Consider the following 15117-nt stretch of genomic DNA (forward strand, 5'->3'; position numbering starts at 1 on the left):
TTGATGTGCATATTATGGAATGTTGATTCGGCTGCAGATGAAAGAACAGGGACCAGCTGACAGCCTCTTGATGCATTTTCACCCTGAATGGAGTATATTAATAATCTCACTGCCCCAATTTGGAAGAATCGCTTTTTCATTGATAGGCAGCTTTCTAGTAGACACCACCTTTGTTTTCCTTTTGTAGAAACATCTTGCTATTCCTTTGTTAATCTACAGGAATTTTTCTCTTGGGAGTATTTGGTTAGGTGGGGATGTTTTTGGGGTGTGGGTTGTGTGCTTGTTTTATTTCTTTTTGTGCATTTGCATTAAGGGGAATGGGTGGGGAGGGGTGGGAAAAACCCCTCTCTTTATCCAAGCTTCACCAGCCACGATGCAATAGCCGCCTTTCCCACATGTGAAAAAGAAAAGAGCAACTGCATCAAAACAGTTTTGAGGACAAATATTATCAATTGCCATTATCTATGATATTTATATTTAGCCTCCACATTCAGGGCGGTCTACCTCTGTGAACCGATTGCAAGGTCAAACCACAGTCTTCGCCTGTTTCTTTCATGTCCTCCCCAGGGACCTCTAGCAGGCTGATACCAGAAACAAGATTCTAGCCTAGAGAATTGGATCCAGGAAGGAGCTCCTTCAAAATGGCATCAGCCTCATTGGGAGAGGAATCTGACATGTCACCACTGGAATTTCAAGACCTGTCTGCAGCTGCAGTTAAGCCAGGCTCAGCTGCAGCAACCAGGACAGTGTGAAAGTCTGGAAGCCAGCTACTAAGTTACTGGCTGCATAGCACAGAGTCCAGTCCAATTGCTCTCCAAAATGACCTCATTCCCCTTCATTGCTAATATTTTTGTCATTGCTAAGACTGAACCAAAGCATGACATTTGTAGGGTTGTCTGAAAGCCAAGTTTACAGCTATTTTTCTTGGTGGAGCGTGAGTCTGTTGGTTGCAGCTCTGATGGGTGCTGCCATTTTCCGGACATTTGCCTGGGCAACACAGGAGCATTTCCCTGTCTTCCTGCACTCTACTTCAGCTCAGTGCTGGAAAGACAAGACAGTGGTATCCATCGTGCCTGTGAACAGCCGTTGAAGATATTAATTAGAAATTAAATTGGACCAGGATGTCAGCACAGTGGGTCTGTTTTGCTCCTACCTTCACATGGCAGGAGCGCAACTTTGCACCCTGAAAACAAAGCAGTGTTGTTAAGCAGGTTTTTGTTGGCTCAGTTCAACTTCATAGGTCAGACAGCAAGGAAAGCATCATGACCTCCAGAGAGCAGAATGCAGGTGGCAGCCTCTTAGTGTCTCAGCCAGAAGTGAGGAGCATGTGGTCCTCAAGATATTTGAGGGCTACATCTCCCATAAGCCCAAGCCAGAATGACCAGTGGTCAATGATAATGTGAGTTGGAGTCCATCAACTTTTGGAGGGCCACTGCTTCCCCCATTCCATGTCTGAATGATGGACATAGGGTAAATGATGCCCAGCAAAGCCCAGCCTGATTTCCAAGCATTCCCTGCTCTCTGAATGCACCGTCATCTGCTCATATCTTCCATATCTTCTGAACTCTTCTCTCCTTTTCCTGCCAGACCCTGGATGGGCGCATTGTGGTGCGCAGCCATGCGCGGGTATCTTCTCTGACGCTGAAAGACATTCAGTACACGGATGCTGGGGAGTACATCTGCATAGCCAGCAACACCATAGGGCAAGATTCCCAAGCCATGCACCTGGAAGTCCAGTGTAAGTGGGCACATTTCACCATCACTCCCACTCCCGTTGTACAGGTTCTGCCTTTTCCCACTGCCCCCACTTCTCCCCAGGGGTCCAAACCCACAGAATGTTTATGTGTGGAGGAGGGAAGAATTTTAGGGAGGTAGTGGTGGGCATGGCTTTCTGGGTGTAGCAAGCAGGGGTCATAATCATGGAAGAGGGTCATAGTGGTGGAGTGAGAAGTTACTGTAGCTGCGTGAGAATGTCACATTCAGATGCAGTATAGCTCTGAATAACACAACTGGTCACAAACAGTAAAGGGGAGCTGTTGCCTTCATTAACCCCTCTGAGCTTTAAGAAGCTTCTAGCTGGCTACCATTGGACACAGAATTCTAGGCCAGAAGGGCCTCTGCTCTTATGTTCTCAGTCTTTAGCAGCAAAGGACTTCTGGCTTCTTAGATCCCTTTAGAATTTCTAAACCCATATGATTACCCTCAACAGCCAGCCTCAGAAAGCAACACTTGCTGGACAAAGACTCAGTTGTCTGCAGCCACCCATAGGGCCGCAAAGTTTATATTATCTGCCATGCCTGCAGACCCTTTCCAAGGAGAAGTGGCTGCACCAAATCTGTCCCAAGGCATCACAAGGAGCAGACTATTGAAACTAGAATTGTAAACTGGTTATCTTTCCAGGGTGTTGAGCAGAAGGGTAGCTATTAGCACTTGGGAAGGTATGAGAAGAAAATGTTGCAGCACCTCTAGAGAGGGGCTCTTTACTCTCTCTTGCTAATGACTTTTCCAAATACTGCTTTCTCCTTTTTTCAGATGCCCCGAAGCTACAGGGCCCTGTTGCTGTTTACACTTGGGAAGGCAACCAGGTGAACATCACCTGTGAGGTGTTTGCGTACCCAAGCGCTGTCATCTCCTGGTTCCGAGATGGGCAGCTGCTGCCAAGCTCCAACTATAGCAACATTAGGATCTACAACACTCCAACTGCCAGTTACCTAGAGGTGAGACATACAGTTCCCTGCTAAGGAGGAACCTGGGGCACATACATATTCATGGGGATGTAGAATCTCCTCTTCATCACAGAGGGTGGGTGTTTGGTTTGACCACATCTGTTTCTCCTTAAGGGTGAAAGGAGTTGAGCATACAGCCAGTGGGTGGCGGCCTGTGGCTGCAGCTCCTATCCCATCCAGCATGGCCAGTGGTCAGGTTATTTCTAATACACTTTTTAATCTTCTATATTTTCCAAATTCCATTATACTTGTCCATGCAAAGTCTACGTCTATAAGCAATCCACTCATAAGTGGCAAGTGTAGTCAGGTCTTCAGTCCTGGTCTTCAAGCCATACATTTGTCTTTCCAGTGCAGCAATATCAGTCTTTTGGCAACACATAGTAAGGGCACAGTGAATTGATTTATGTTGCCCTTTTGTCAAATTCCATATAGTAGGTATGTAGTTCAAAACACTATTATCCTCTGAAAAAATTAGCTTTCCCTCCCGCACGTATTTATATAATTCACTACTTTCTCCCAAAACTTAGTAAGTTTAGGCTGTTATAAAACCATGTGCTTTAAAGTAGTATTCCCCTTATTACATTTCCAACAAAATGCTGTCTTAGTCCTTTTCTGTGCAAACATAGTGGAGTCCAATAAATTCTAAATATTATTTTCCATTGCATGTCATAATTTAAGGTCCATTGACACCTTTGTTATAGAGGTTATAACACTCTCCCATTGTCTCAGCAATACAGGACCCTCCAATTCTATATTCTCTTCATTTCTTAACATCTGCATATCAAACTGATTTATTGAGAAATATCTATAAAAAGTCATCACTTTTTTTTTGTTTTAAAAGATTTAACCAATTGTTCTAATACCAGAAAATTATCAGAAAATAAATCAGAAAATTAACACAATTGTTGGCTTCCAGTATTTAATGCTTGACAATAAGTAAGCATGATAATAGCTCTGGATTCTGAATACCAAATCCTCCCTCATTAATTTGTAATTGTAATTTGTAATAGTTGATTTTTTTTATTAGAAATAAAAAACTCCAAATTCTTTATTCTTTCCGAGTAGGGAAGGTGCTCTAACCCTCCTGATCAATTTCCCCTTTGCAGGTGACACCAGACTCGGAAAATGATTTTGGAAACTACAACTGCACAGCAGTCAACCGGATTGGTCAGGAGTCCTCAGAGTTCATCCTTGTACAAGCAGGTGAGTCATCCAAGTGCCGCTCACAGGTACATATGAGGTCTAGAAACTTTCCTCTCCCCCATTTTTTCTGAATGAAACTGTGCTGCCTTATGAGCTTGCTCACTGGTTTCCTATTGACCACAAACAAATTTCTTGGTAGAGCATCCACAACTCTCAAAGATGCTATCCTGAACAGTTTGAAAGACCTTAGCCCCTAAGCTATGGCTACTACAGTGATTCCCATGTAGAGTTTCTTCTAGGACTGCACAAAACCTTTGGCAGTTCAGCCCAAACTTTGGGGTAAAAGGTGTCAGAGATGAGTAAGGTGCAAACAGTGTTCAAGGGGTGAAAGATGCTACTATTTTCTTTTCCCAATAATGCTCAGATGCATTTTGAGGGGAGAGGGAGGAATGGGGTCACCACCACACAAAATATACTGTGCATATACTGCAAAGTTTTTTTTATGTGTACAAGTTTGCCCTGAGCCTGCCCTATCTGGCCTCATTAGTCTGTTCCACCTTCCTCCTTGTCTCAGATACACCATCTGCACCTTCCATTGAGAGAGTGGAACCCTACTCAAGCACAGCCCAAGTGGAATTTGATGAACCTGAGGCTACCGGCGGAGTTCCCATCCTCCGGTACAAGGCAGAGTGGCGAGCGCGGGGAGAGGAAGACTGGCACTCCAGGATGTACGATGCTAAGGAAGGTAGGGTGTTGAGTACTGCCAACCAGCAGAGACTGTGATGTCTTTGCGATATATGGTTTATTTACACATATGTATAACCTGAGTTTAGATGGAGAGCATTCACATTCCAAGAGGGTCTTTTGCTTTCTCCCATGGATGCAGCAGGCGTGGGTTTAAAAACAGAAAACAACAGCCATGTTCTCTTTCTCTTTGTTAAAGTCTGTTCCAGTCAGCCCACATAGTGTTCTTCACCTTCCTTCTTCCTTATCACCACTAACCTGGTGAAACTAGTCCCTTCTGGCCTACAGCATCCAAACTAAAACCCTAAACCCATCTTTTGTCTTTGCCCACTGACTCACAGCTGGAGGAGTGCCACGCTCTTTGCCTTCCTGGTGGCTTTCTTGATTGGGTCATCACTGGTCTTTGTCCCCCTAACAACCCACATTCAGCTAGCAGTCACCAGGCTGGCCTGACTTGTTAACACAATCCAGGGGTTCAGTGTTTGTCACAGCCTAACTCGCAAACATGGATTAAGTCCAACTTTTATTGGACCCAGGAATTTAGGGTGTCTTGCACCCCACAAATTCATAGCAATACCTTTGCTTGATCCATATTTTAATCGACTTGTGCACAGATTGATTTCCCCATACCCAAGAACTTTTAATGCTGCTCCACAGCTGTGCCATAGGTTTCTTGCAAAAATCTTATCTTAACTGATGCGCGGAAATTCTGAAGGGAGACTTGGCCCACTTGAAAAACTGATTTTGCAAGGGCTTGTGAATAAGTTTCTTCGAAATTTCCACAAATTTGCAGGCAGAGGCAGCCTTCTTTCACCTCCTCCCTTTCTTTCCATGCCCCCTCCCTCAATCTGGTCAGTTTTTCATTAGGAGTTTTTCCACTGTTGAACTGCATGCTTCTGGTTATTGCCTGACTGCGACCCAGGATTTCCCCCTCATTTTCCAAATGACCCTGTTATGCAAAAAACAAACAAAAACCACTCATATTTCTGTTCTGATCGTATAAAAGGTGTCTGCATAGAAGGGAGGGGGACAAAGAAGGACCAATGAGTCCGGAAGCACAGAGCGCCCTTAGCAACCCCTCTTAACAACAGGGAAGGAGGAAGGAGCATTGAGTCCCAAAAGCCTAGTGTGTCCTGCTGCTCTGAGTTCTGATAAGCACAGTGGGCAGAGCAAGGCGGATAAACTCAGAAAAATCTGACTAAGTGCAACCCAAAAGTGGACAAATAAACATGGGGTTTTGGGAAAGAGTTCCAGGGCAAAAATAGGAAGAACACAGTGGACCCACTGAACATGAAAGTCAGGATTTTGCCATCAGGTGTGGATTGGCCCTTTATCTATTGACTGACCATGAAGAAACCATTAGTTTTGGACTCTGTGGATGACATGGAGAAAGAGCAAGGCCACAAGAGGATCTATCTTTGATAGAGTAGAATTTCATCTCTGTGTGTTTTTGTATAGAGGAAGCTTAACATCGGGTAACAACTCTTGAGTTTTCCAACTTCTGAATTGTAAATTTATTAAGAAGCCCTATTTAGGGGTGAAAAATTAGCAACCCTTCCATGGGTGATCAGAGAGATCTTTGTTAGTCTAAAGCTTGCATATTAATTGTATCATCAAAAAAGCAATGGATGCTCTACTTTGTTGAGGTGAGGATGGCAGGTCCCCTCTCCACCCACCATTCCTCCCATGCTCTTCTCTCTCCAGGTCCTGCACACCCAAGGTTGTTGATTGTGAAATGAACAGTTTTCTGTTATAGATTAAAACATCCCTCCGGTTGTTTCCTCTCTTTTCCGGAATAGCCAACATGGAGGGTGTGTTCACTGTGATGGGCTTGAAGCCAGAGACAAGGTATGCCATCCGACTGACTGCCATCAATGGCAAAGGCGCAGGCGAAATCAGTTCTCCCTCCGAGTTCAAGACACAGCCAGTTCGTAAGTAACTCCCTGCTTTTCTGTTCTTCCTTGCTTTTTGCAAATGTCCTTCATTTTCTCTCCCTGCCTCTTTGCAGCCTCCCTTCCATGCATGGATGGCTCCTGTTCCTCTTGCAGGTCTCATTCTGATCTTTCCCAAAACATCTGTCCAGATTTCTCTGATTTCACCAGGTTGATACATCGACCCACTTCTGTTATTTTCTGTCTTCCAATGGTCTTTTCTGTTTTTGTTCTTCCTCCCACCAAGCTGCGCTCCCAGCGACTGGTTATGGAAATAAGGGGTTTGATTGTTTAGGGGGATAGTGTGGCTTCTCTTTTTTTAACTAGCCCTCACTCCTTTATTGTAGCTTGGCACATGTCATAATAATCTTGTGGGTAAGGGACAGAGAAATGAACCAGCTTTTTTCTGGCACAGCTGGTAGAAGGGTGGAGAAAGGGTAGAAGGGTTTTTTTGTTTGTTTTTTATCTGAACTTCCTCTGTTACGAAGCATTGGTTGAGTTTTGAGCCAAACTGACAATCCTTTTACTTTGCCTGGGCCAACACTTTGTTGTCATCACCCACCCACACATGCCTCAATCCATTTCAGTGGACAAACAAATGCCCCAATGAGAAACCAGCAAACAGGGCTAGAAGGATAGCAGTGGCCTGCTTCTGTTGTCCATTGGCAACTGCTACTGAGAGACACACTGTTTCCAACCCTGGTGTTAGCATCCTGGCTAGTAACCATTAAAAGACTTATCAACTTTCTTGGATTTGTCTTAATTCCATTTTGAAGCCAACCAATAGAGCAGGCATCACTGCTGCTTATAGCAGCATGATCTGTAAATTAACCCTGTGCTCTATGAACCACTATATCTTTTGGCCAGTCTTGACTCTTATTATATACTCTGCCTCATTGAATTGTGAGAGACAGAAAAATATTGTTGGAGCACACCTTAAAACTTCCATCTAACTGGAAGAGTTAAACTCAAGAATCAGGTTGCCACAGAGCTGTGTACATGCTTTTGAGCATGCATGTTCCACTGTGGCTCCTATTTTACAGTTCCACATCATTTGTGCACCATATGCTTTGCGGGATGTGGGCAGGATTCAGAGTGAACAAGCGAAAGCTGACTGCAAGTTATTGCTCTGGATTTTGCCACTCTTCTGAGTGAGGATGGACCTGTATGTCTGTCCTACTGAGTTTTCCCATTTTCCAGTTCCTTCCTTCTTTGGAGTGGCAAGTGGAGGAAGCTGAGCTGTTTTCAGACTTTTAATAAAAATTAAACAGATTAAATGCAACATGATATGGAACAAAATGGGCTTTATATATATGTGGTTGCCCCAGATCTAAGCACTTTTCCGCTCCCAGTTTCACTCAAGCCTCTACGTAGCCAGCTTGCTCATGTTTGGATGGGCTTCCTTATATCCCTTTCCCAATTTTTTGTAAGCAGTGTTCTTCGCGTGTGCCTGGAAATGATCAGCAACAAACCCACACCTCCTTTCCTATGCCTGTTCAGCTCAGTGCTCCTCCTGCTACGTCCAGGCCTTGCAGCAAAGACCAGAGGTTACAGCGACTCTCCCACTCCGCCAATTCCTCCCTCTCTACCTTGGAAGCTAGTTGTGCTCCTTGTCCCCACAAACTATCCAGTGCACAGATATATGAACACAATTCCCCTCTTGTGCTTCTGTAGCTGCCCAGTTTTTACTCTTCTCTGATAATCTTAACCTGCCTACCTGGAAAATGTGACCCTAATGCAAGGAACGCTCGCTTGTTTTAAATTTCCAGTGCCTTGTTCTATCGCCTCCTTTATTTTCATCTCTGTTACATCTTTTCTTTTTTTGGGGTCTGTGTCTGTCTTTTCTTTTCATCTGTGTTCCAACCATGGGGAAACCGCAGGCACTCCACCGCCACGTAAGTGCTTCTGAATTCCTTCTCCTGGAGTGCTCTTACCCTAACATTGGATGTAGAACTAGCCCTTTTTAACTTAGCACTTCTCTCTTCTTTTCTTTTCTAGTTTTTTTTAACCTTCCTTCTTGTGCTTAGAAACAAAGTAGCTGATAAAACTCTTGCATCTCCTAATAACACTGATGCTAGAGTAGCTGTTGTATTTTTCCAGTTAACACTGCCGTTTGTAGAAGTTGGTCAAGAGGTTGATGCCTCCTTCTTTCCCATCTCCAAAGCATGCAGTGTTGTTCGTATCTGCATGTGTGCCTATTTCACTTGTGATGTTGTTGTTTCACACACACACACCTGGGGTAGGCAATGTTGAAGATTCCAGGCTGTCTCCAATGGTTTGCTTGCTTTGATACCAGGTGACAAACTCACTTGTAGGAGGTCGATATTCCAAAAGAAAAAGCTTTTTAAAAACCCTTAGCATACAGGTGAAACTCGGAAAATTAGAATATCGTGGAAAAGTTCATTTATTTCAGTAATTCAACTTAAAAGGTGAAACTAATATATGAGATAGACTCATGACATGCAAAGTGAGATATGTCAAGCCTTTATTTGTTATAATTGTGATGATCATGGCGTGCAGCTGATGAAAACCCCAAATTAACAATCTCAGAAAATTAGAATATTAAATGAAATCAGCAAAACAATGACTGCAAAGAGAGCAATATTGGACCTCTGAGAAGTAGAAGCATGTATATGTACTCAGTACTTGGTTTGGGCCCCTTTTGCATCAATTACTGCCTCAATGTGGCGTGGCATGGATGCTATCAGTCTGTGGCACTGCTGAGGTGTTATGGAAGACCAGGATGCTTCAGTAGCAGCCTTCAGCTCTTCTGCATTGCTCGGTCTCATGTCTCTCATCTTTCTCTTGGCAATCAAGCACAGTAATCCCATGGGCACTGAACCAGGTTTTGGTACCTTTGGCAGTGTGGGCAGGTGCCAAAGTCCTATTGGAAAATGAAGTCAGCATCCCCATAAAGCTCATCTGCAGAAGGAAGCATGAAGTGCTCCAAAATCTCCTGGTAGACGGCTACATTGACCCTGAACATAATGAAGCACAAATAAAGGCTTGACATATCTCGCTTTGCATGTCATGAGTCTATCTCATATATTAGTTTCACCTTTTAAGTTGAATTACTGAAATAAATGAACTTTTCCACAATATTCTAATTTTCCGAGTTTCACCTGTACACAGTACAGTTAAGGAGTGAGGGATCTTGCACTTTACCAGCCTCTGTTTTATAATTAAAGGGGCTTTAGAGTCCAGCAGAAGGAGAATGAAGAGCAGAAGTAGCTCATGGGTAAACAGGGAAGGTTAGCAGAGCCAGACTCTCCTTAATTGTCTCTTTCATGTTAGTTTAGATTTGTGGATAAATGTTGGAAATGAAAATTGGAAAAGAGCAAACAGCCCTGGCCTGGACTCTAATGAGTCTAAAATATCTAGAGGGCACCAAGTTGCGCCAAGCTGCCCTAAAATGAAATTGTACTGTTGCTGTCACTCCACTGTTAAGTTTAGTCCCAAAAGAATTCACCCTCTGCCCCTTCAAAATCCGAAGAAACATGGACACCCATACATTGGGGTCAGTTCACTTTCCCAAACGGACCAGCCAGGTGCTTACAAATCGGGCAACATCCTTTTTCCATTGTGCGTTCAGTACATTGCCCTTATATATATAAAAGTTCCATTTAGCTTTCATGGATAATAGCCACATATTGTACCTCTGGTGGTAGCCAATCTTACGTGGCTGGTTTATGGACATCCAGTTCTTGTGGGGTTCAAGCTGTATCCCTCCCAAAGGGTGGTCAGATAAATAACTGAGGGTTAAAGGGGGGAGTGTTAAAGGCACTTTGCTCTCAGGCTGGTGGTGAGCATTAAAGTTGCTGTCCAGTGCAGCCATGTCTGAAAATAATGGATCGATAGCAACTCCCTTGCAGCTGACTGAGCATTGCGAAGAAGTTACAGCCAATAATTGGAAGTCAGCATTAGCACAAGAGCTGGGACTGGAGGGCAGTATTTCATGGAGGCTCCGGGGCATTTGTGCAAGTTGTGATGTCAAGGGGTGCGGTTGTGAGAAAATGAGAGTGTTTTGTAGCTGGCTCACAGAATCACAAGGCTGCAATTGCAACAATTTTGGCTTCAATATTAATCACACACACACACACTCCCCTACCTGGGCTTAAAAGGGGAAGGGGGGGAAGCTTGCTGTCAAAACAATTCCAGATGGAAACTGTGAAGCAGTCTGCTTCATTACAGAGCCGCTGATTGCGGTTGAGAAAGAGCATAAGGAATGGTGGAGAGATGATGGCATGGATATTTCTTTACTAAATTGTGATTGAGCTGATAACCTTTTGAATTTAATTGCAGGAATGTTGTTTCTTAAATGTTGCTGAGGATTTTATTAAGATAGAGTGAGAAAGAAAATATGTTCCGTCACTGCAAGGTCCCCAGATAGCAACACACTACATCAGTGTGAATGATGAACTGTTCTGCTCCATGACTGGTGAACCCTTTTGTCTGCTTGGGCCATACCCATAGAAGTTGTGTCTCACAGGCTAGATTTGACAGGAGGAGGGGCTGCCCCACCTGCCAAAATCACTTGCGCTTTGCAAGTCTCCACACACTTTTAAGCCTCTGAGATTGGGGACTTAAAGGGAGAAGGAGGAGTTTGCTAAAGGCTTTGTGAGTTTCCTCCTTCCCTCTTTAAGTCCCCTATCTTGGAGGCTTAAATGGGGAATGGAGAGGATGCTCACAAAGTCTTTTACAAGTCTGTCTGTCCCTCTTAAGCCTTCAGGATTGGAGACTTAAAGGGGGAGGGGTACACTTGCAAAAGGCTTTAAGACAGACCTTTATTCCCATTTGAGCATCCAGAGGCTCAAACAGGGGTGCAGCAGCTATCTTAAATCCCTTGCGAAAGCCTTTTTGAAGTAGCCCACATGCAGAAGCTGCTTCAAAGGGTGCTTCTGCACAGGGCTTTAATCTCTGTTTAGCTGATGAATGGCGATTAAATCATTCTGCCTGGGAACTGGATCACACAACCAATTAAACCCTGTCCTACTACACATCAGCTGACGTAATCAGTAACTTCAGTTGATGGGCAGGTGAGTGGGGTTTGTAGGAAAAAGCCTTGTGGCCCAAATTGGATCCCTTGGTGGGCTAATATTGGCCTGTGAACCATGCCCACTTCTTCAAAAATTACCGTATTTTTTGCTCTATAAGACTCACTTTTTCCCTCCTAAAACGTAAGGGTTTTTCGCTTTTGCTGCACAGCGATCTCTCTTGTTGTTCTGGCTTCTGAGATTCAGAATATTTTTTTTTCTTGTTTTCCTCCTCCAAAAACTAGGTGCGTCTTATGGTCTGGTGCGTCTTATAGAGCGAAAAATACGATGGATGGGGGGTGGGACGTGTTAGGTTTAGGAGCACCTTGAGTTGCACTCCTTTTGCATATATTAGCACTCCTTACACCAACCCTGTGAAGTAGACTGGCATTGCCATTGCGTACTACCGGCAGGCAGTGAGCATTTGCCAATGACATCTTTGCTGAGTCAGATGAGCCTTGCATCAGGAGCCTTCCAACTCAGTCTCGTAATGACTCTGCTCACCCATTTCTCCCCTGTCAGCAAGTCCAGCTGTAACAAAAACCCACAGTTCTTGCTCTTAAGCTTGCCTGGTACTCTTCTGATTGTCAGAGGACAGAGCAACCCTGGGATGGGACAGACAAAGCTCTGCAATGGGAACATCTACACAATCAGGTAGTTCTGATATTATAGAGGTGACTGATTTCCGTGGAATGAGAGCCTCTTTTTTTTTTGCCATCCCACAGCTCTCTTCAGCGCTATAAATGTTCTCAATAAGTGAGGCATTAAAAAGTACTTTATGGGTTTCTTAACCTGCAGTAATGTTATGCAGTGATGGCCATAAATGAGCAGGTGTTGTGTTTGGAAGAGAGTATTGGGCAACGGCCAAAATGGACACCACCACAGCACACACACACACACACACACACACACGTAAAAAAGAATATTGAGGGGGGAACCCTCAGGAACCCACCCACTCTGTACAAAACACAGAGACAACTGAGTATACTTTGTGGGCACAAAATACTGACCTGACTGTTAGAGTGGGGCAGCAGGGAGATGAAATGGAGTTACTGGAAGTCCAAACTGGAGCTTTCATCTCTACACCACAGTATTCTGTTGCAGACACACACACACACCAAATTTCTGTAGACTTGCAACAGTCTTTGCATGTTTGTTTTCTGAAGGCTTCATACTACAGCCAAATTTGGGTTGGCCTAAGGAGTTCCCTCCAACCTCTGGAATGGAGCTGATGTGACTCCTGCTATTCCAAAGAGGCAGATGAGGAATTCCCACCTCTGAAGAGTGCAAAGCTATTGGAGTATTCAATCAACATTTTCTCAATATTGTTTATTTATTACATTCCCCCCCTTCCATGGAGTTCAGGACCTTGTTCGCTTCTCCCCCAACTTTCCTTTCTGTTTTATCCTCACAGCTATCCTCTGAGGGAACTCTAGACATCTGAACTATGAAATTAAAGTAATGTCTAGTTTGACCCTGAGATAGGTTCGTCTGAAGGAGAGGAACTGCCCCAAGATCACCCAGGGAACTTCCGGGATCTCCTCAGCCCAATGGCTCTCCTTATTTTATAAATCCTTGGCGTAAATGTTCTTCAGCCCTTGCCTTTTTGTCCTCAGGCTCTCTTTCCCCCCTTCCCCGCCTTTTTATTTTCCTTCATAATTTATCTTCACACCAGGCTTCACCTTTACATGTCCGATCTATCCTTCGTGTTTCCATAGCAACCCAGCATCCTACTGAATCTGAAAACACAGAGCCAGCCCGTGAGTAGCAGAAAGGCTTTCCTCCCCTCTTTCCCTTCTCTCGCCCACACCCCTCAGACACGTTTACAAAACAGTATGGTGTGCGATAGAGTGCACGGCCAGGAGCCATTAATATGCCCTGCCCTACTATGTGATGGGCACACTCCAGCATGAATGGATGTGAGTAAGAAAAGACCTGGCACCCTCATCCCTGCACAGTCCCCTTCCCCCAGATTGTGTTGCAGAGTGGAGATACGCTGGTGTTATGCCATCTATGTGTTTAACGTTGTCGGGAATTAACACCTATTTTATCTGAATATTTAGATGGGCTTCCCCTTTAACTCCCTCTTTCTTAACATCCTGTTGATCTTGCTCCCTCATTCTAGAGGTGAAAAACTATATTAGGCTTAATTAAAACAGAGCAGGGTAAATTTGAGAAGCCTTCAAAAAGGAAATAAAATGCCCAACAAGATCTGATGCTTCTCCGAGCCCCTGAAGCCTACAGCTGTGACCTTGTGTGTGATTATCCAAAATTTCTCTCTATTTGATGACATGGAAACCTCAATTAAAAACTGCCCCAGTCTACTGGCAGGTCCCAATGGAAGAACATTCAGTATTGACATTGGATATAGCCTGGCTATTATCTATTCTTTATTAACGCAGGATAACTTCTTAACAGTTGCTTGGAAACAGCAAGTTCTTTTCTTGGATTTTGCCCTTCTCATATCCTACTAAGCCTCAAAACGCATCATGACCAATATATGAAAATGGCCACTGAAGGAGATTCAAATACAATTCCAGTTTCTTGCTGGAAGTTGCATTCCGTGGTTTGTAAATTAGCATTCCTCAGAGGGAGTTGCAGGAAAACAGGACGTGGCATGGAATGTGGTTCCTCTAAATTATTTAAACATCTACAGCAAATACATCCTTTGGACTCAAAGGGATGAAGTGGTTGCATTTGATAAAATGTACACCTGTTAAAAACCTCTGCCTTGTGACATCTTTGAGGTGAGCATGACTAACTGCATAATTCTGAGCTTGATTTCGGTTCCAGTTAACACACAATTTGCCGCTGGGTGTCTTTGCAGACACAGTGGGTTTGCTTACAGTTTATCCACGTGTCCCAAAATTAGAATGTTTAACATCTGCACAGTTTTTTTTTTTCATGGCTTGAAGAGGGGGTGGGGCATAGTCATCTCACCAGAGTTTTATGTCATGGTGCCATATTACTGTGTGGAATACCTTGTCATCTCCCACAGAACAGATTTAGTAAGAGCCTACTCTTCCAGGGAACTCTGCACAGAACCCCAGTTGCCCCACTGCCTTCAGAGCAGGTGGGGCTTCATATTGTAAAGAAGCCATGGCCTTCTATAGAGTTTTTTTGCTTTGTATTTTCCCCAGAATAGCTTAAACACTTGAGTCTTGTGAATATAGGTTTCTCCTTCCCAGTGGGAAGCAGGGAAAGTTCCAGTTCTGCAGCTGTAAGGAGGTGGTCTTTACATGTTAGGAAAGAAGAGGCGAGAGGGAGGCCGCTTGACATGCCACACCAGTCTTTAAAATGCATTGATTTGGGGTTTAGATCAGGACAAGTGTGCCTATCCACAAATGAGCACCATCTTAAAGCTTTACTGAACAAAAATCAACATACCTTTTTTAACACAGGGATACAGAACCCGTTGCTCAGACATCATTGAACTCCAGGTTCCAACATTCTTGACCAGTGGCCATTCTCATTTTTCTAGTCTTAAGTACAACTTTCCACATTAGTTGGTTGGTTATAAATCCCAATGAAAATTCATCA

General features: G+C 44.0%; 1 protein-coding gene across 12 annotated transcripts in view; it reads left to right on the top strand.

The window, feature by feature from the left end:
* The window catches only part of NCAM1 (neural cell adhesion molecule 1), a 230002-nt gene that overhangs the window by 170377 nt on the left and 44508 nt on the right, over positions 1-15117 (top strand). For 6 of the 12 annotated variants that reach the window (XM_083588384.1, XM_083588386.1, XM_083588390.1 and 3 more), the window contains 5 exons: positions 1588-1738; positions 2533-2717; positions 3833-3929; positions 4444-4614; positions 6413-6544. In XM_083588384.1, coding sequence (XP_083444510.1) covers positions 1588-1738; positions 2533-2717; positions 3833-3929; positions 4444-4614; positions 6413-6544 — 736 coding nt within the window. Of the gene's footprint in view, positions 1-1587; positions 1739-2532; positions 2718-3832; positions 3930-4443; positions 4615-6412; positions 6545-8424; positions 8440-13295; positions 13338-15117 lie in introns of all 12 variants that reach the window. The other 6 variants (XM_083588383.1, XM_083588385.1, XM_083588387.1 and 3 more) reach the window with 2 other exon arrangements.

The sequence above is a fragment of the Podarcis filfolensis genome (genome assembly GCF_964270895.1).
Source record: "Podarcis filfolensis genome assembly, chromosome: 15".
NCBI classification, from domain to species: domain Eukaryota; kingdom Metazoa; phylum Chordata; class Lepidosauria; order Squamata; family Lacertidae; genus Podarcis; species Podarcis filfolensis.